Raw genomic sequence first — 18,772 nt, forward strand, 5'->3', positions numbered from 1 at the left:
TGAAGTGGCCACAAATGGCCACCACAGAGCCCAGAGGGTTAAGAGTGTTTAAGAAACTTGAGGGAGTGAGATAAACAAATACACGTAACTACAAAAGAAAAAAATGGGAGAGAATAAGAGGGGTTTAGCTTCGTGAAACTTTTTTCAAATGCAGCTTTATTAAAAAATGTTTGAACATTTTGTGGCTTCACACAATACTTCTAGGTTTTCAGCCATTTTTCATTATTTTCAAATGCTTTCATTCCGTCTGCACAGGAAAAATAATCTGATGATAATTACTTTTGTGAGTCTAATTTTCCAGAATGGAAGCAAAACAGCATTTATGTTTATGCCACAGTTTAACACAGTTAAGCAAACTTTTCAGAACTGCTTTGAAAGTATTCACATGAGCCCTATCCCTCCACAGAGATCTACCCTCCAGCTGTTAGAGGTCCCAGCTGTCTGTGAAAAATTGGATCAACTGCAGCGTCGCCATGGCAGCCACCCTCACATGAGTGATGGCTGCTCAGTCCTGCAGTGAAATCAACTGTTAGAGGTTTAATGTGTGTGAGACATTAAGTCCAACATAAGCACTTCTTTGACCAAACTGCCTTCACCAGCTCAGAATAAAATCTAAACACTATATTTATTTACCACTGCATTTACATTTAGTTCATGTTACTTAAAAGTCCCGCAAGAAGGGCTGAAAATCCCTGTTAATCCCTATTAAGAAAATTGCTACAAGAGATTATTAAGCAAACATTTATTTTCAAACATGTTTCATTACTATGATGCTAATGTTAATAATGTAATAAGCATAAGAAATTAATAATGCTCTCGCACACATTTAATAATATGTTAATAGTATTCTATATTAATATTAAATATATTTGAGAGTTAATATATATTAAGAATCCAAGAAATACTTGTTTTTTAATAATACCGATTTTGTGATATTGTAATTAATATAAAGTACTTTTCTTCCAAATACAAATATTGGTCCAAAAAAAGAAATCTGTGATTATTTTATTTGCAAATAACCGGATGTACAAACCTTTGCGTCACAGCTGTATGTTATAAATAAATCCAGATCGATTTGTATTTCTTCCACTTCCTATGGGCTCAAAGGAAGTGATACATACAAATCTCTTTTACGCACACACAAATTCTTTTTACACATACAAATCTTTTTTATGCTCACACAAATTCTTTTTACACACACAAATTCTTTTTACACATACAAATCCTGATTTACAAGTACAAAACTAATATACAAGTACAAAATATTTATGATCACAATTTGAGGCCATACTTATCCTATCGGTATTACGGTAGGATCAGGCCACACCCCTACATATGTTGGGTTCTCTGATTAGATTACTGCTGTCACGTGACCCGACAATAGCGGAAGAAGAAGGCTCGACCGCAGAGCGAAGGTAAGGAAATAAACAAAATAAAGACGGGTCGTTTTAACGGGGAAAACTCCCGGTAGTGTTTTTACTTCCCGCACGTATACAGAGCCTGGGGCTCGCTGCTGACGGACCCGGTGTTCGGGCTCGGTTTGGACGGTAGGTTTACTCAAGTGACGCGGTTTTTTTGGTCGTTCCGGTTCGTGTCGACAGAAAGAAAAAATAAGACACGAACAGATCAAACAGATACCGGATCGATAACCAGCCCAGAGGAGCTCGTGCGGCACGGGGTCAGCAGGTAACCTGAAGTGTGATGGCCCGCAGGTGGAAGCGTTCAGCTGTGTTCGTGTTTAACCGGAAACCGTAAACAGTAAACAGAAACAAAGGTTAAAGACGTCATCGTTTGTCCGGTAACGACCCAAAGTCGGCTGAATAACCTTCATGTTGCGCGCACTTCTACCTTTTTCTTGTTTCAGGCCTCAAACGGGAATTTCCAGGCAGCTGCCGTGACGTCACGACGCAACCGGTGACGCAGCGAAAAAACATTTTTTAAACTTTATTTTTTTTAATATATATTAAGTGGCGGGAGTTTTCCAACCAGGTGCTTTTTATTTATTGATTGATTTATTACTGATATGTACAGCAGTTTAACACTATCACTTTATCAGTTATTGATTAGTTGTTTCTGCTGAATATTGATGTATTGTTTTTGCTCTTTATCGATTAGCTGTTTGTGGACTCTACACCACAGCCAGCTAATGGATGCATCTTAGAAACAACTGATCAATATAACAGCTGAACAGTGTAGATCAGAAATACCTGACCCATACAAACCACAAATAACAATCAATGGATGCCACAAATTCAGATCAGTATACACCAAAATGCCCAATCTGTATCGATGATTTGTTCACTACTGTTTAGTACTGATGACCTGATTGTTGATTTATCAATATAAATCAGACACAGCCAGAGTCTCTAGTGTGTATAAACTGGCTGGTTATGCTGTATATTGATGAATACTGATTGACAGGCCCTTAATTTTTTAAAGTAAGACTAACATGCTTCTAAGAGAAAATAAACTCTAAGAAATGCCTCAGATTTTCAAAGTAAAGGCCCTCAGTTAGGGTTTAAGTTACTAGATTTTCAAAATAGAAATCTGCTTCTTACTGTATCAGTAACAACTGCTGTCTCCTTTTTAGCTAATCTATTTACCTCCAAGTGTTTTAGCAGTAAACTCGACTGATTGGGTTGTGTTGTGTATTAATCGTTGTTTCCCTTGATGTTGATCAGTTTGTGCTGTGTCTGCAGGATCACCCGCAGCCTTCAGGATGCAGAGCACCGCCAACTACCTGTGGCTGATCTCAGACCTGCTCGGTCAGGGAGCGACGGCAAATGTTTACCGTGGACGGCACAAGGTATTTTGCCATGCCAGCCGCGAATTGTTTTTCTCTCTGGAAATACAGAAACACTCCGTGAAGATATCAAGATATTTTTATTCTGGTTTTGATCCCTTCTGTTTATGAAGAAGTGAACTGTTTCAAAGTCTTTCAGCAATATTTGAGTTCAGAACTGATGGTAGACAGCAGATAGATATTGAGTGTTTCCCCTGATTGCAAAGGGGAAACATTCAGGTACGCTTACAGTTTATGGTTTAACATGTCAGAGTGAGAGGCTCATATGTTATTTTCACCTTCTCAAACCTAAAGATGTCACCTGGACACATTCCAGAAAGCAGGTTTAACAAATTCTAAACCTGAACTCTGAGTTTCGGTTCTACAAAAGCCAATCAGAGTTTGTTTTTGTCCTGAGTCACAAAATCCACAATTATCCATTATTATCCACAGTTAACGAATAACAAGTTAACATTAGTTTCTTGTTTGTAAAGCCGTGAAAGCTTTCATATGAGCTTCGATTCCGACTGAAAAAGAGCCAGGCAGCTACTTCTGCATGAGGGGCGGAGTCATTGACTTCATAGTCTGTTACCCTGGTAACATCATCTTGGGGTGAACAAACTCAGTCTTTAGTAAAACCTGCGTTATTGATCTTCACGCTGATGTTGATCTCATTTATTTGTTCCAGGTTGAATTCATTCATAAAAATGTTGTTACTGTGCAGAAAAGTTTCTCCTTTTCAGATCTGAATAATTAAATCTGATGTCTGGTTGAGTTTCGTGTCTGAGCTCAGCTTGTGCTTTAAACCCTTCACGCTGCCTTCAGCCTGCAGACTACGCTGAGGGCAAATTTCTCCCAGAATATTTATGGTCCTTCTGAGTTTCACCTCTTTTAAAAACAGGATTTATTTAAAAAGTGATGATTCTTGAGTGTAATGTACACGTCTGTGTGTAGAAAACCGGCGACCTATACGCTGTCAAGGTGTTCAACAACCTGAGTTTTCTGCGGCCGCTCGATGTCCAGATGAGAGAGTTCGAGGTGCTGAAGAAACTCAACCACAAGAACATCGTGAAGCTGTTCGCTGTGGAGGAGGAGGTCAGTAACTTCATGTTTTATTCTTACTGAGAATATTTAGTCCTAGCAAGTGAAAGATCCCTGATTTGATCCCAGGAGGAAACGGGAATCTTCCAGAAATAACATGTTAGGTTAGCTAGGGCTGTTGCACATCTGGGCCCAGATGTGGCCCAGATGTGCAACTGCTGGCCCACATTCGGGCCTGGCTGTTGTTGTTGATTCAGGTCGAGTCTACATGCTTTAACGCAGCTTCAGGTTCATCTTATATGAGCCAGATGTCAGGTATGTCGCAACTTTTTGGCCACATCTGGCTCACACAATACCTGTGAGTCCCATAACTGAGCTGAAAGGCCCAAAAGTGTCTGAATGATGTGAGGCCGTGATAAAGAGCTCAGCTCCACTCTGCCAGACAGAAACCTCTGAAGGTTTGACCCACGACTCATACTCACTGTGAAAAAGAACCCGTCAGACAAATGAAGCCGAGCACAAGGATGAGGTATTGCCACTGTATCCTTGTGCTCGGCTTCATTTATTTGTTCAGCTGTCTAAGTTTACAGAGTTTATTCAGCTGTAAATGTGAACAATATTCAGCAGAATTTGGGAGTGTTACCTGCTCTTCATAGTTAAGTTATATTTAATTTAAAAAAGCAGAAAATATTATTTTCATTTTTCATGTTGTTGATCTTCAAAACCTTGAAAGCTGCCACTAAAGATTCCCATCATCATAAAATTGGTTTATAGCCCAAAACAAGAAGGAATATTTCCTCTAATGTAAGAGGAGGAAAACAAGATGGAACCTAAAAAACAGAAACAAGAGTGAAGTCCTAAATATTTAAATTGAAGACAAAAGTATAACATTTTTAATGCCATAAATCTGACAACAACATTCAGATTTCGCATTTTTTAGTTTTTAATGTAAAGATTCAAATTTCGTGGTTATTAAAAGAGTTTTGCAGATGTTTGTTTCAGTAACTAAAACAAGTAATTTTTAGCCCTGAATTAGCCTGTCGGGCGCTTCTACCTCCTGACTCTCAGCTCCAGCTTTAGTTTCAGCTTTTAGGCTCAGTTTATGTGGTTCTTCAAAGTGATTTCAAACTAAACTAACATGTAAAAATTGACCAAAGCTGAAATTATATTTTGTAGCTGAGAAATAATGTTGACATCTTTAAGGAGAGTAAAAACATCCTTCTAACGTCCTCCTCCTCCTCTCAGTCCAACACCCGTCACAAGGTCCTGGTGATGGAGTACTGTCCCTGCGGGAGTCTCTACACTGTCTTGGAGGAGTCGTCCAATGCGTATGGACTCCCCGAGGACGAGTTCCTCATTGTTCTCCATGATGTTGGTGAGGGACACATTTAACTGTGACACTCTGCGTTGGTTCCAGCTGATCAGGTTCTTTTAAATGTGAAATCTTGCTCTGTGAAGTTTGAGCAGTTAAAAGGAAATCAAACACGAGTGATCAGTCTTCTCTTTAAATGTGGAAAGAAATGCATATAAATGGTTCAATATGGCGACTGAAACTGATTGGTTGTTGTGTCCCCTTCAGTGGCAGGTATGAACCACCTGAGAGAGTACGGCATCGTTCACCGGGACATCAAACCGGGAAACATCATGAGGGTGATCGGAGAGGACGGACGCTCCGTCTACAAGCTGACCGACTTTGGAGCAGCGAGAGAGCTGGAGGACGACGAGCAGTTTGTGTCTCTGTATGGCACTGAGGAGTACCTGGTCAGCAAAACAAACGCACGCAGTGAACAGGAACTGTAGATAAAGGATGGCAGCATACACAAACATGCCAGTTAGTGATGTCACAGCTGGTGCAGCTGCTGCTGAGTAACTCTTCTTCATATGTCTCTTATGCAGCACCCTGACATGTACGAGCGCGCTGTGCTGAGAAAAGACCACCAGAAGAAGTATGGAGCCACGGTGGACCTGTGGAGCATCGGCGTCACGTTCTACCACGCCGCTACCGGCAGCCTTCCCTTCAGACCGTTCGAAGGGCCGCGCAGGAACAAAGAAGTCATGTGAGATCTAGCTGTGACCTTTGACCATTCTGACACGAATTGGACTGAGCTGAAACTTACCCAGCTGTTTGTCTGCCTCAGGTATAAAATCATCACAGAAAAGCCGTCCGGGACGATCTCTGGCCATCAGAAGTGTGAGAACGGGAAGATCGAGTGGAGCACAGAGATGCCGGTGTCCTGCAGCCTGTCAAAGTATGAGACCCTCACATACCCTGATCATCACGCTCATGAACAAACATGTTGAGGGATATATGTGTGGAAATGTCTCGGCCTGTTGTTTCCTTCATGGTCACACACACAGATCATGTCTCTGGTTTTGTTTCAGGGGTCTTCAGAGCCTCCTGACCCCAGTTCTCGCCAACATCCTGGAGGCCGATCAGGAGAAATGTTGGGGCTTCGATCAGTTCTTCGCTGAGACCAACGACATCCTGCACCGAACCGTCGTTTATGTCTTCAGCCTGCAGCAGGCCACACTGCACCACGTCTACATCCATGAGTACAACACGTAAGCCTTGAGTGCCCGTGCACCTGCTTTCTCAAACAGTCTGCACGGTGTCTGAAAGCTGCTGTTCTTCATGTGCCCACAGGGCAGCGCTGTTCCAGGAACTGTTGTGCCGCAGGACCAGCATCCCTCTGCATAATCAGGAGCTGCTTTACGAGGGCCGCCGCCTCGTCCTCGACGCCAACCGCCAGGCCAAGACTTTCCCCAAGACCTCCAGAGAAAATCCCATCATGCTCGTCAGCCGTGAGTCCGTCGCCACCGTGGGACTCATCTTTGAAGATCGTATGCACTTCCTTTTTTTTCTTCTGTCATGTTTAATAAAACCAGAATTGATGTGATGGGTTTTGTGATGGGATATGTTGGTTAGAAACTGGACTTGATTTTGTTTTCACAGCCAGTCCTCCTAAAGTTCAGCCCCGCTATGACCTCGACCTGGACGCCAGCTACGCAAAGGTACTGAACTCACATCATCTTAGCTGTGAATCTGATTGGCCCTGGAAAAAAATAGTAAAACATTGCTAGTTTATACGGCCTGTTCAATTACAGGAGCTTAGGTGTGTCAGCATAAGAAATCAGGACCACTTCAGGATGAACTCTAACCCATTAATCTTTCTCTAATTCACTCATCTGGTGACTTTTAAGAAAAAAGTTTATTTTGAACTCTTACAAACAGATTTACAGAGTTACAAAGACTGAACTACACAGAATAATTCTGAACTATTTTTAAATAGATAGATAAATAGAGACTAGAAATGATTGCAAAGGGACTCTAAAAATAACTTATAGATCACCCCAAGACAGCTGGGTTAGGCTCCAGCCTCCCCCCCGTGACCCTGAAAAGGATAAGCGGAAGAGGATGGATGGGTACAAACTACCACAAAAAAACTTGAAGCTTTTTGCAGAGGGACCACCGTGAGCCAGTCTTTTTTTCCTTCAGTCCCTCGATGCTCGCTGACCTTCCTCTTCCTGTTGTTCAGACTTTTGCAGGAGATGTCGGCCATTTGTGGAAAACTTCAGAGTCTCTGCTGCTTTATCAGGAGCTGGTGCGGAAAGGAGTTCGAGGTTTAATGTAAGTTCACGTCACAAAAATCTTCTCAGATGTGGAGCTCAGTTGGTTTTCTCATGTGATGTCATTTTTCTTTGTGTATTTATTTGTGCAGTGAGCTGATGAAGGAGGACTACAATGAGATTATGCGCAAGAAGTTGGAGGTTTTCCATCTGTGTAACTTCTGCACACAGATGTTGGAGAAGACCGAGCAGCTGTGAGTGAGGCCGTTAACCCGCACACTGCTCCTACAGATGCATCACAAACGAACAAAGCCAGCGCCTGACCCTTAGATTAGCGAGATCGATGGCCTCAGTTCTAACTTATATAGATCCTAATGTCAAAACCGCTGCAGTGAACAACCGGCCCAAAGAGCCGCTTGCAGAGACTAGAAACAACGAGACTTGGAACTATCACCAAGTAGCACAAAGACTCATGTAGTTACTACCAAAACACTTGACATTAATTAAAAAAAAAAAAAAAAAATATATATATATATATATATATATATATATATATATATTAGGGGTGGGTTTTTATAATCGATTCATCGATTAAAATCGATTCTGGCTTGGATAACGTAAAATTGGCCGACATATCCTCAGCATAACCATGTATAATATCCACAAAACTTAAAAAGTGGTTATACACACACAATACGGTAATATTATGTTGAAGCACAGTACGTATCACTCCGCGAGGCTCCGGCCTACAATAGCTGTAAAGCTCCGACAATCCATCAAGCAGTGTGAGTTTGTAGCTTAGCAAAGTTGGACTAAAACATTTGACAGATTTTCGAGCGCCGTGTACATAAAATCGTTTCGAGGTCAGTAAACAAACAACCAGAATTCATACATAAGGCACACGGGATTATAAGGGGCGCTGTCCAAGTGTGCCGTATTTTCCAAAAAACACTGTAATAACGACGGCCCGCTAGCATGCTCTACCAAAAATAGTGCTTTGTTGTGTATCTGAGGGACGAAAGCTAAACCAGTTCCACACCACTGAAGTTGCAGCATTTTTACAAACCAATTCTGTTTCATCCGTTTGATTCAACGATCCGCTTTCGCCCTTCTCATTCTCCGTCGCCATCATACTTTTTCTGCCATGTGCGTACAAAAACAAAGGCACTGCGCATGTGTGTTTTACCCATATTCTAAAGCGATATTTCATTTTCTTATCGTTGCCAAACATTATACCGGTGTTACCATGAACGGTATGATATGGCCCAGCCCTAGTCTCAAGTTGTTTTTCCACCAACCTCGCATTTCTGTTTAACACTGACTTTGTGAATTTGTTCAATGTAAGCAACTCTCTTAGATGGTCACAGTTCTTTAGATCTGTTTTTCATAATTCAGCCTTCATTAACTGTTAAAAGTGAAATGTAATGCAGTGTTTGAATAATAATAATTTCCAGAGTGTAATCCTGAAAGTTTTGTTAATAACGTGATGCTCTCGCCGTGCTTCAGGTTCGAGGTGCTGATGCAGGCCAACATGCTGTCGTCAGAATACGACGAGATCTCAGACATGCACAAGAAAGTTCTCAGAGTGAGTGCTGGCGCTCTTTTCCTGTCTCTGTGCATCACATTTGTTATTCAGACATCTTTCTAACATGCTGCAGTTCTTTGTCTCTCAGACTCTCCAGATTTTTATCAGCTTGGTTCTTAAAACCTCTGAACGAGCTGAAACTCATAAATCCTCTTTTTTAATTTTATTGTAACCTGACAGTAATAATCTGAGAGAACAGCCACACTGAACTCTTGGTGGTGACTCTGATTTTGAGTTTGAGAATTGAAGAAACTTTAAATATTTTGCCCTTCATAAAAATATATCCCGTCAAAATTATGCAAGTTAGAAATATGAACATGCTGCCAAAAACCCCAGAAAAAATAAATGAAAGCATACACAAGGTTCGAGCCGCATGTAGACAGAGCTGGGTATTGCTTCAGGAAAGGAACTAATAAACTGTGCGGGCCATTCAGTGTCGTACTTTCCCTTGAGTGTATCATTACACTGCAGCTCCATCTGAATCTGCACAGGTGCAGTTCAGCAAAGTCCGCTGACTTGGTTCAGCATTACTTGGCAACAGGGAAAGTGAGGCAGGTTGCACTGGTGCATTTGTGACAGTGTCACTTGAAATGCCTTCACAGCATCATACATGCCATGTCCATGAACTGACAGATTTCCTTGCTGAGCTCAAAAACTCTATTGAGAATTTTTATCCCATCTCAGCCAACGGACCTCTGTATGATGAGGAATGTCGGCAAACTCTGAATCTATTTCCCACATAAAAGACTGAAATTGACGGTGATTTAATCTTTTAGCTCAGATAAAATTTATGGTTTGCGTTACGGTGATCATTACATGCTCCATTTTTAGTACTTTACCACACAGCCTTTCCTGGTGTGTGATGCAGTGATATGCTGTTAACTCATCGGTACAGTTCTCCTCCTGCATCTTTACTCTCATCCTGCCGACTAGTCCACTTTTTTCACCGCACAACACCTGCGCTCCATCTGTTGTAAGTCCAACAAGTTTGTCCCAGGGCAGTTTCATGTCGGCTACACTTTGACATACGTTTTAAAAAATGTCTTTCCCTGTCGTTGTCCCGTGCATCGATTTAATGTTCAATATTTCCTCTCCACGGATGAAGATGGCCAGCTGCGCAATGTCCACAGCAAAAGAGTATGCAATAAAGTTTTTGCTTCTTTCACACAACTATGTTCTTAAATCCGTGGCCATCTCACAAACCCGATCAGCAATCGTATTTCTGCTCAGGCTCACATTTGCCAAACTCTGCGTTTTGTCTGGACACAAGATGTCGCACAGGTTCATCATGCAGCTCTTCAGAGTGGTACCGGGCTGATTTGACTGTCTCCTCTGCTACAATACACAGCTTCACTTTGTGATTTTGCTGTGGTGAAAAAAGTCTGCTGAAATGTCAGATTCTTCTTTAGCTCTTCTACTTTCTGTAGTTTCTGCTCTGCATTTAGGTTTTTCAGCTTATCCTGACGTTTTGTCTCGTAGTGCCGTCTTAAATTAATTTCCTTAATTGGGGCGACCGTGGCTCAGGGGGTTGGGAAGTGTATCTGTAACCGGAAGGTCGCCGGTTCGATCCCCAGGCTCTCTGGTCATTGTGTCCTTGGGCAAGACACTTTACCCTACCGCCTACTGGTGTTGGCCAGAGGGGCCGATGGCGCTATGGCAGCCTCGCTTCTGTCAGTCTGCCCCAGGGCAGCTGTGGCTACAACTGTAGCTGCCTCCACCAGTGTGTGAATGTGAGAGTGAATGAATAGTGGAATTGTAAAGCGCTTTGGGTGCCTTGAAAAGCGCTATATAAATCCACTCCATTATTATTATTAATTACAGCCACATTAGCTCCACTAATAAGACACACGGGTTTACCAGCAATGTCTGTAAACATATATTCAGTCACCCACTGGCGCTGAAAGGCTCTGTTTTCAGAATCAACTTTTCTCTCCACCATTGTGCGCGGCTAACTTCGCAATAACAGAAGTTTGACTTGATTGACGCGGGAATGTTCCCAGTTAGCCTAGCCTTCAGTGAGGAGGCTGCAGCGCTGCATTATGGGATCTGTAGTTTGTATATTATTAGCGCCTCATATTGCTGGGCCATGCATAACAATAATAGTACATCTATATAAAATGATCTCACGGGCCGGATATAAATGTACGCCGGGCCGGATGTGGCCCGCGGGCCTTGACTTTGACACATGTGGTTTAAAAGGTCAAACTTAACAGCTGAGTAGGACTATAAGAAAAGTGCTTAGTAGTTTTGTGACTCTCAGAAACACTTGAGTTAAGAATTTTTGGTCACGTGCTCACTTTAAAAACCTCCAGTATCACCATACATATGATATCATTAGAGTCTGAGGTTGTCTGTTAATTATGGTGCAGTCGTCTAACTGTGCCTCATTTCTTTCAACTGTTTTTAAAATGTTGGTGATTTTTCTTTGTTTCGTCCTGACGTAATGTTTCTGTGCAGATCTCCGGCTCTCTGGAGCCCATCGAACGTACAACACAAGACGTCAAGAGTAAATTTCTGCCTGGAGGCCTTCTGACCGACACTTGGACGCAGCAAGTTGGGACGCACCCTGAGGACAGGAAGTAAGTTTGAAAGAACAGGAAATAATAATGCAAAAGTGATGTGTGGTGATGCAGTGCGTGACGCTGGGCTTTTTCTCTGCAGTGTGGAGAAGATCAAAGTGCTGCTGGACGCCATCACCGCCATCTACCAGCAGTTCAAGAAGGACAAAGCAGAGAGACGTGAGTTCACAAACACGGCTGCAGATTCAGCTGTTTATCTGTGGAGGAAGAGTCATCGTTAAATCAGGTTTCATTTAGAACCAGCTTCACCTACAGTCTGCATCAGGATCAAAACTTCTGTTGGTCTAAGGAGATTTATTGATGAGGCTCAGAAACAGAAAGCCTGCACACAGTTAGCTTCACGGCTGGTCCAACAGCACATGTATTTGTAGGAGTTTCCTTTTCAGAGCACCTAATAATTCTGGAAGATTATTTAAAGAAAACATAAAAACATGATTTACTAAGTTTTACAGCACACACTTTACTGCAGATTGTACCATATCAGCAGCTTTTATTTCATGCCTGATGTTGCTATGTGGCTGTTCATTTCTTCACAATTTGCACAATACCTGTGGTGTACTGCAAGGCTCAATTTTGGGTTCCATTTTATTTTCTATTTATTTGCTTTTGTCTTCCATTGCTATGCAGATGACACTCACATTTACCTTCACAACCTCGCTGCTGTATTAAACTTTTAAAATGTCAGATGTTACGAAATATTCTGCACCTGCATAACAGAAAATCAGAAATCATTTCTATTTCTTTCTTGAACAAAACACACAAACTGAAACAAAAGTGATCCTCCATCAGTCGAAGTTTAAGATGTGGGATATGTGCAGCTCTCCTTTGTTGTCATTGTTGAGCTGTTCTTTTCCATTTACTGACAGCACACTTAGTCTTCTGTTTAATAAAAGCTTTTGTTTGCTGTTGAGGTTTACCAACAGTTATGATGACACGACACTGTCACGCTGTGCTTAAAGCAAATGAACTGAAGGTTTTAGTTAATTTAAGCCAATTTTAAAATCTTTTAAACCGAGAGCATGTCGCTGTCACAGGAGTAAAAGTGAAACTTTAAATGGTTTGGTTTCATTTCTTCTGTTCAGGTCTGCCGTACAACGAGGAGCAGATCCACAAGTTTGACAAGTAAGTTCCGGTACTGTCAGCTATGTGGATGTCCTCCGTCAGGCTCCGCCTTCTTTCTGATGCCATGTTTTTGTTTCTCTCCTACAGACAGAAGTTGGTCCTTCACGCGAGTAAGGCCAGGACTCTGTTCACAGACGAGTGCGCAATGAAGTACCGTCTTTTCATCTCCAAGAGCGAGGAGTGGATGAGGTAATGACAGGCAAGCGGGCAGCTGGGTCGTGACCCGAGCTCCTCTCGGCTTGAGTGTTGACGTTTTGCTTTTTTTTGCTTTTTCAGGAAAGTTCATCATGTGAGGAAGCAGCTGCTAAACCTGTCCAGTCAGCTGATCAGCATCGAGAAGGAGGTGACCATGCTGATGGAGAGAGCCATCAAGGTAAACATTAAAGCGATTTCAGGTGCTGGGCGGCTGACGCACACGAAATCTGTCATCATAACTAAGCACATTCGTTTACGGCCAAGTTTCCCAGAATGAAGTCTGGAAGTGACAGAAATACGTGTCTGTTTGTTTGTCTTCCAGCTGCAGGAACAGCTGCCACAGAAAGTTCTTCCTCTGGTGTCCAGTGGCATGAAGCCTCAGGCCTACCTGAGCCAGAACACGCTGGTGGAGATGACTCTGGGGTTTGTTTGTTTCCTCTCTATTGTCGCATCGTGTTGAGTTCCATCTGAAGCAGCCGTGAGTGCTGACTCAGTGCTTCTGTGTTTCAGGATGAAGAAGCTGAAGGAGGAGATGGAGGGAGTGGTCAAAGAGTTGGCAGAAAACAACCATTTCTTAGAGAGGTCAGACTTTTCTGTTTTTAATTTAAGACTACGGTAAATCAGCTGCAGGTTCTGTTTCTATTGTTTGATTTAAAATGTAAAAAGTACGCAGACCGCTCGGAAACAGACGCAGGTTCGATGTTTATGGTTCTGAATTTATTGACTGAATGTTTTCTCTAAACCAGGGATATCAAATTTATTTTACACCGTAGCCCACATACAGCCCAGTCTGAGCCGAACCAGTGATATCTTAATATAAGATAAAGAAGTGCAGTGCAGACTGTCCTACAGTTATAAATCTGTCAGTTCTCAAAACAAAAAGACATTAAATTCCATTTAATGTCTTTTGTATTTGTTTATTTATTTTTATTGTGAACCCAATATAAAATCTGTAACTTTCTGTAATTTGTTTACCTGTTACTTAATTATTTCAATGTAGTATGAATGACCATTGAGGAGCTCCTCACCATCAGCAAAAGCTGTAAAACTAAAATAAAGTTAAAGTCCAAATTTCATGCCCTCCTTTGTATTTCCGAAGTCATGCAGTAGGCTAGTTGGAGTCTTTGGTCGGCCGATTCTGGCCCCAGGGCCTTATGCTTGACATAACTTTGATTTCTGTTTAATCAGCTCATGTAAAATTTAGACCTAAAAGATGCTTATGAGCGTGCCTCTGAATAATATGGACCAGTGCCAACTCCCTAACAAAACAATAAGGACAAAAAATGAGCTGATCAGTGACCCCTAAAATACAGTAAAGTTTATTCTAAAAGAATTTGATTTTTAAAATCAAGTTGTCACACTTAGTACTACCAGTAATACCAGTATTCTAATGGTCGTCAAACCACAAATTTATTGATACATACTGAAGTGTCAACACTCATGATTAGGGTCTTTTATGAGGGAAAAGTGAACATTATACAGATTATACATTATCCTCCTAAAGTTCCATTAAAATTAGATAATTATAATGTTAGTACATTTAATGAAGCAAATAAAAATGTTACCTTCAACTAAAACAGTTTCAAATGTGGCCAACTTATTTTTTTTCTGCATTTTAAAGTTCAGCAGGTTTCTACTTCATATTTTCAGAGCTGAAAAACACAAAAGTTCAGTTTAAAAACAGCAACCAAACCCACAGGAAGTACAGAGGTGGGGGTCATTTTGACCTGGATTTATGAACACTGACACTGAACACGTGAACACTTTCTTAGAAACAGAATAAAAATATTTTTGTTTGCCTGAGCCAGCTTCTGAAAACCTGCCTTCAGCTTCTTGTTTGACTTTCTTTTATTTTAACTTTAGTGTGATTATTTTGGCACAAATGTGACTCTGTCTGGCCTGTATCACCTCTGCAGGTTTGGCACTCTGACACTGGATGGGGGCCTGAGAGGATGAGTGGAGTCGAGTGTCGCTGCAGTTTGTACATATTCTGTGTGTTTACTGTGTAAATAACGTCGGACTGTTGAAGACAAAGCTTTTTGTATGAGTCTCTGGAAACTCTGGCTCAATTGCTTCAGTCGCTTTAAAAGAAAAAGATCGGAGAGGTTTTCAGCTAAGGATCGGCAAAAGAATGCAGAGCAGCTTCATCCAATCACATCGCAAAGAGACCCTGAAACACCTTTGAGTATTTAGGCGGACACAGCCGGGAACAACAGGTTTAGGGAGGGTTTATGTCACGTTTGGAGTCAAATACTTTCGGCTGCAGGTGTTATTGGAAATGATGAATGGATTAAAGATCACCACAGGTGTGTTTACGTTGTTCTGTAGTTTTTCACCTGAAGTGGAATATTTAAGAGAACAGTTTTAATGGATTAAATGTTAATGGTTTAATGGGTAAAAAAATAAATAAAACAAACGTTAACTTCAATGTCTAAAGAGTATTTACTGGACCTTTCAGCAACAGGCTCTGATTAATCTGATTTTACTCTGTAAAAACTTTAAAGCATGAGCAGAGTTTGAGATGCTTTGATATAGAAGTTTTAGGTTCTAATTAATATCAGGTAGAAAACATTTAAATCTCTGACTGATGATTCAGATGAAGCTGTTTCCTGCTCTTTGGGGCAAATTAGGCTAACATTATATAGAGTATATTATGGAGTATTTAATATTTTTCCAGCTGGATTAAGGAACATTTAAGGGTTTGAATCTGTGGAAAAATACAAAATGGCATTAAGTTTGCAATTAAAACAATTTTTAAAGTGTTAACTTCTGAAATGTTCAACTTGATCTGAGTTTTTTAGAGGATTGTGTATTAAATTAGTTTTTTTTTCCTTTGTTAAGTGTCATCAAATGTATTTATTTCCCTCTAAGTTGCATTAAAGTACTGTATTTATGGGGAAAGCTGGTGTCCTTTTAAAGGCACTGAATTTTATCGGACTGTGGATTGAACAGAATATTTCTGATTAATGATTATTTTTTTTCTCATATGTTAGTCTCTCTTTGTCATACCTCTATCCTTCAGCTGGTCGTCCTTTTCGCTATCTTTGTTTTATTTCTTGTCCATGATTAAAACGCCAAGTGACTGTTTAAATGACCTGTAAATACGCCATTCAATCAATCAATAAATAAACTGATCAGGCATGAAGCTGTGTCAGCGTGACCTGTTGAACAGTTTCAGATTAAAAGAGTTGTTTCACACAAACTGCTCCAAAAAAGTGTTCGAGGGCAACCTGATCACAGCTCACCAGACCTCCTTCATGTGGTGGATTCTGTTTATCATTAATGACTTTACAACCTTCAAAGTAAAGATACTAAAAACATGCTGCTCTGATCTCCACCCAACAGCAGGTTTTCAGTTATTAAATACAAGACTGAAGGCAGAGACCCACAAACACGCAGCAGCACGAGGTGGATGCAGTACAGGCCTGAAGAGGAGGAAACACGTGATGCCTATGGTTTCTAGACTTCAGGCAGATCCTGATTGCAAATATTAAAATGTGAGACTGTATAAATGTCTGCAATTCCTAGACAGTTAAAGCAACACTTGTTTTGAAGCCTAAACTAAAAGTGAAAGTTTACACCTCAAACACATCTCCATAGTTTAATTCAAAACCCACTGAGGTGGTGTACCGAAGCAAAGCTGCAAAAGAGCTGTCTTTATCCAGAAACACATAGTCCTCCCTGTAAGAATGAAGCTTAAAATAATAAAGAAATAATGTCAGTCCCTGTTAAACTTTCCAAGCTTTAAAACATTGTTTTAATTACAAAAGGATTATTAGTTATTATTTATTTTAAGCTTGTGCTAATGTTTTTGTTGAGTATTGCAGCATCGACAGCGATCAACTCGAAGGAAAATGACGACGGAGGCAAAAATGTCCTTAATATTTTGTGAACTTTATTCCTCATCAACACGCGGCAAAACTTTTCTCATGGGTGCCATTTTCGTTGTGGTATACTTTTTTTTTCTTAGGGGCGTGATGACGCAGCATCCGTGCTCTTACAATGAAACAGTGCCTCCTTGTGGTGGCAACTAAAATACTGTCTCTGTTAAACCACAGTAACCATAATGCAGTTAAACACTGTACAACATAAATACACACAATGAATATCTTAACTCAGTTGTTCTCCTGGCTGAAGTTTGGTCCTTTACAGCATCCTGCCATGCGATTACATTTGTTCCTGACCACCGAGAACACTCACGTTAACTTTTATCGAGTGGAAAAAAGTTAGCTTGTTTATATTATGCTAACATAGCTGTGTCGCTAGCGGTCACGTAGCACATCATTATATACCAGCTAGCCAAACTTCAGTAACCCTACAAACATCACTGCTGTTTAGTTTTCTGTCTTCATTTATGTTGGAAGTGATAACAGAGCTGTACGTTTTAATTTGTTTCCAAAACCCCGCAGTCAGGACATGCTATATTGTATTTAGATAGAAGCTAGCGAGCTAACTTCCTGCTAACTTCTAACTCCATTAAATATCATAAATTCCGTTTTCATGGATGCCTGGATGTTAAACTCAATTGTTACACCTGGTAGAGCAGAACGCTGATCATTTTATTAAAGATGAAAGACTTTAGACAGTTTTTCAAGTCTCAGTAATGCCATAGTGATGTTTGATATATGGACCTGCAGCGGAGTTTAGGTCCAGACACGGCTAGTTTGTCAGACTTTACGACCGGATAAAGGGGCATCTCTGCAGTACACTGTATAACGTTCTTTTCACAAACCAAGATGGCCAGAACGAAGCAAACTGCCCGTAAATCCACCAGAGGAAAGGCTCCCAGGAAGCAGCTCGCCACCAAAGCTGCACGTAAGAGCGCGCCGGCCACTGGCGGTGTGAAGAAGCCTCACCGCTACAGGCCCGGTACCGTGGCTCTGAGGGAGATCCGCCGTTACCAGAAATCAACCGAGCTGCTCATCCGCAAGCTGCCCTTCCAGCACCTGGTCCGTGAGATCGCGCAGGACTTCAATACAGACTTGCGCTTCCAGATGGCACCTTTAGCATTTGCCTATACTGCCTATGCCACAGTCAGGCTCTGCTGTGTCCTTCGCATCCAGCTTTTCTAGCTATGACCAAAGAGGAATTTCCATCAAAGTTATCTTCAATCTGATTCCTAATTTGTTGGCTCTGTAGCCACCTTTCCCTTTCTATCTGCCTTTATATAATCCAACTATTGTAGTAAGTGCTGTGCATAAGATGGATGAGTTGTACAGGAAGTAGGTAGGAATGATTTCTTGTGGTGTTCAGAGGTGAATTTTGGTAATCTCAGTCTCTCACTAAACTCCTATGACTGGTCAGCACATGATGGAGTTGGTCGGAGGTATTGTGCAGCATTTTACTTATCTTAGACAAAAATCTGTGTTTACATTTTACATTTTTCAGTTGGCGGAAGAAAGCAGAATCCTCTTGAACGGCTGGAGGATTCCAAGCCCAAGAAAGTTGACCCCAGCGTGGGCGAGCTGATTGTGAAAACGTGGCCGCTTCCAAGGAGCGCAGCGGTGTGTCCGCAGCTGCTCTCAAGAAGGCTCTGGGTGCCGGAGGCTACGATGTGTACAAGAACAAGGCCCGTGTCAAGACTGCCATCGAGAGCCTGGTGGCGAAGGGCACTCTGGTGCAGACCAAGGGCACCAGGGCCTCCAGATCCTTCAAGATGAACAAGAAGGCTACTGAGAGCAAAGCCAAGAAACCCGCAAAGAAAGCCGCTCCCAAAGCCAAGAAGCCTGCCGCGGCCAAAGCCAAGAAACCGGCAGCAGCTGCCAAAAAGCCCAAGAAGGCAGTAGCAGCCAAGAAGCCCGCAGACGCTAAGAAGTTGCCCAAGAAGGCCAAGAATCCTGCAGCAGCGGCCACAGCAGCCACGAAGTAGTGAGCTGCCACCACTCTCACACAACAACGGCT

General features: G+C 41.6%; 1 protein-coding gene, 1 long non-coding RNA gene and 1 pseudogene across 6 annotated transcripts in view; 2 read left to right on the forward strand and 1 right to left on the reverse strand.

The window, feature by feature from the left end:
* The first annotated feature begins 1,319 nt into the window (after positions 1 to 1,319).
* tbk1 (TANK-binding kinase 1) lies at positions 1,320 to 16,016 on the forward strand. Of its 4 annotated transcripts, none has more exons than XM_082510595.1 (22): positions 1,425 to 1,547; positions 1,865 to 1,989; positions 2,700 to 2,806; positions 3,737 to 3,877; positions 5,069 to 5,198; positions 5,403 to 5,584; positions 5,720 to 5,880; positions 5,962 to 6,072; positions 6,206 to 6,385; positions 6,468 to 6,664; positions 6,777 to 6,835; positions 7,360 to 7,451; positions 7,543 to 7,644; positions 8,897 to 8,975; positions 11,433 to 11,554; positions 11,637 to 11,713; positions 12,637 to 12,676; positions 12,764 to 12,865; positions 12,953 to 13,049; positions 13,194 to 13,294; positions 13,382 to 13,453; positions 14,788 to 16,016. In XM_082510595.1, exons 3-22 carry the CDS (start codon positions 2,720 to 2,722, stop codon positions 14,825 to 14,827), a joined length of 2,172 nt encoding a protein of 723 aa, XP_082366721.1. In that variant the 5' UTR covers positions 1,425 to 1,547; positions 1,865 to 1,989; positions 2,700 to 2,719; the 3' UTR covers positions 14,828 to 16,016. The 4 variants fall into 4 exon arrangements, with proteins under 4 accessions (XP_082366718.1, XP_082366721.1, XP_082366719.1 ...); XM_082510594.1 differs by lacking the exon at positions 1,425 to 1,547 and adding an exon at positions 1,556 to 1,774; XM_082510592.1 differs by lacking the exons at positions 1,425 to 1,547; positions 1,865 to 1,989 and adding an exon at positions 1,320 to 1,415.
* A 1,000-nt stretch (positions 16,017 to 17,016) lies between these two features.
* The window catches only part of LOC309692265, a 105,838-nt gene continuing 104,082 nt past the window's right edge, over positions 17,017 to 18,772 (reverse strand). The window contains exon 4 of the long non-coding RNA XR_014272269.1: positions 17,017 to 17,050. This is a non-coding gene — a long non-coding RNA (uncharacterized lncRNA). The remainder of the gene's footprint in view (positions 17,051 to 18,772) is intronic.
* LOC309693049 lies at positions 17,608 to 18,740 on the forward strand (annotated as a pseudogene). The gene is made up of 3 exons: positions 17,608 to 17,904; positions 18,176 to 18,197; positions 18,260 to 18,740. The product of its transcript is annotated as an uncharacterized misc_RNA (transcript).

The sequence above is a fragment of the Aulonocara stuartgranti genome (assembly GCF_965226115.1).
Source record: "Aulonocara stuartgranti genome assembly, chromosome: 17".
In the NCBI taxonomy this organism is placed as follows: domain Eukaryota; kingdom Metazoa; phylum Chordata; class Actinopteri; order Cichliformes; family Cichlidae; genus Aulonocara; species Aulonocara stuartgranti.

Bases quoted from the DNA above. Each gene is read 5' to 3' on its own strand.
- tbk1 (XM_082510592.1), top strand. From the start codon at position 2,720: ATGCAGAGCACCGCCAACTACCTGTGGCTGATCTCAGACCTGCTCGGT. The intron at 5,881-5,961 runs GTGAGATCTAGC...TGTCTGCCTCAG, and splicing joins CGCAGGAACAAAGAAGTCAT to GTATAAAATCATCACAGAAA. The intron at 6,073-6,205 runs GTATGAGACCCT...GTTTTGTTTCAG, and splicing joins GTGTCCTGCAGCCTGTCAAA to GGGTCTTCAGAGCCTCCTGA.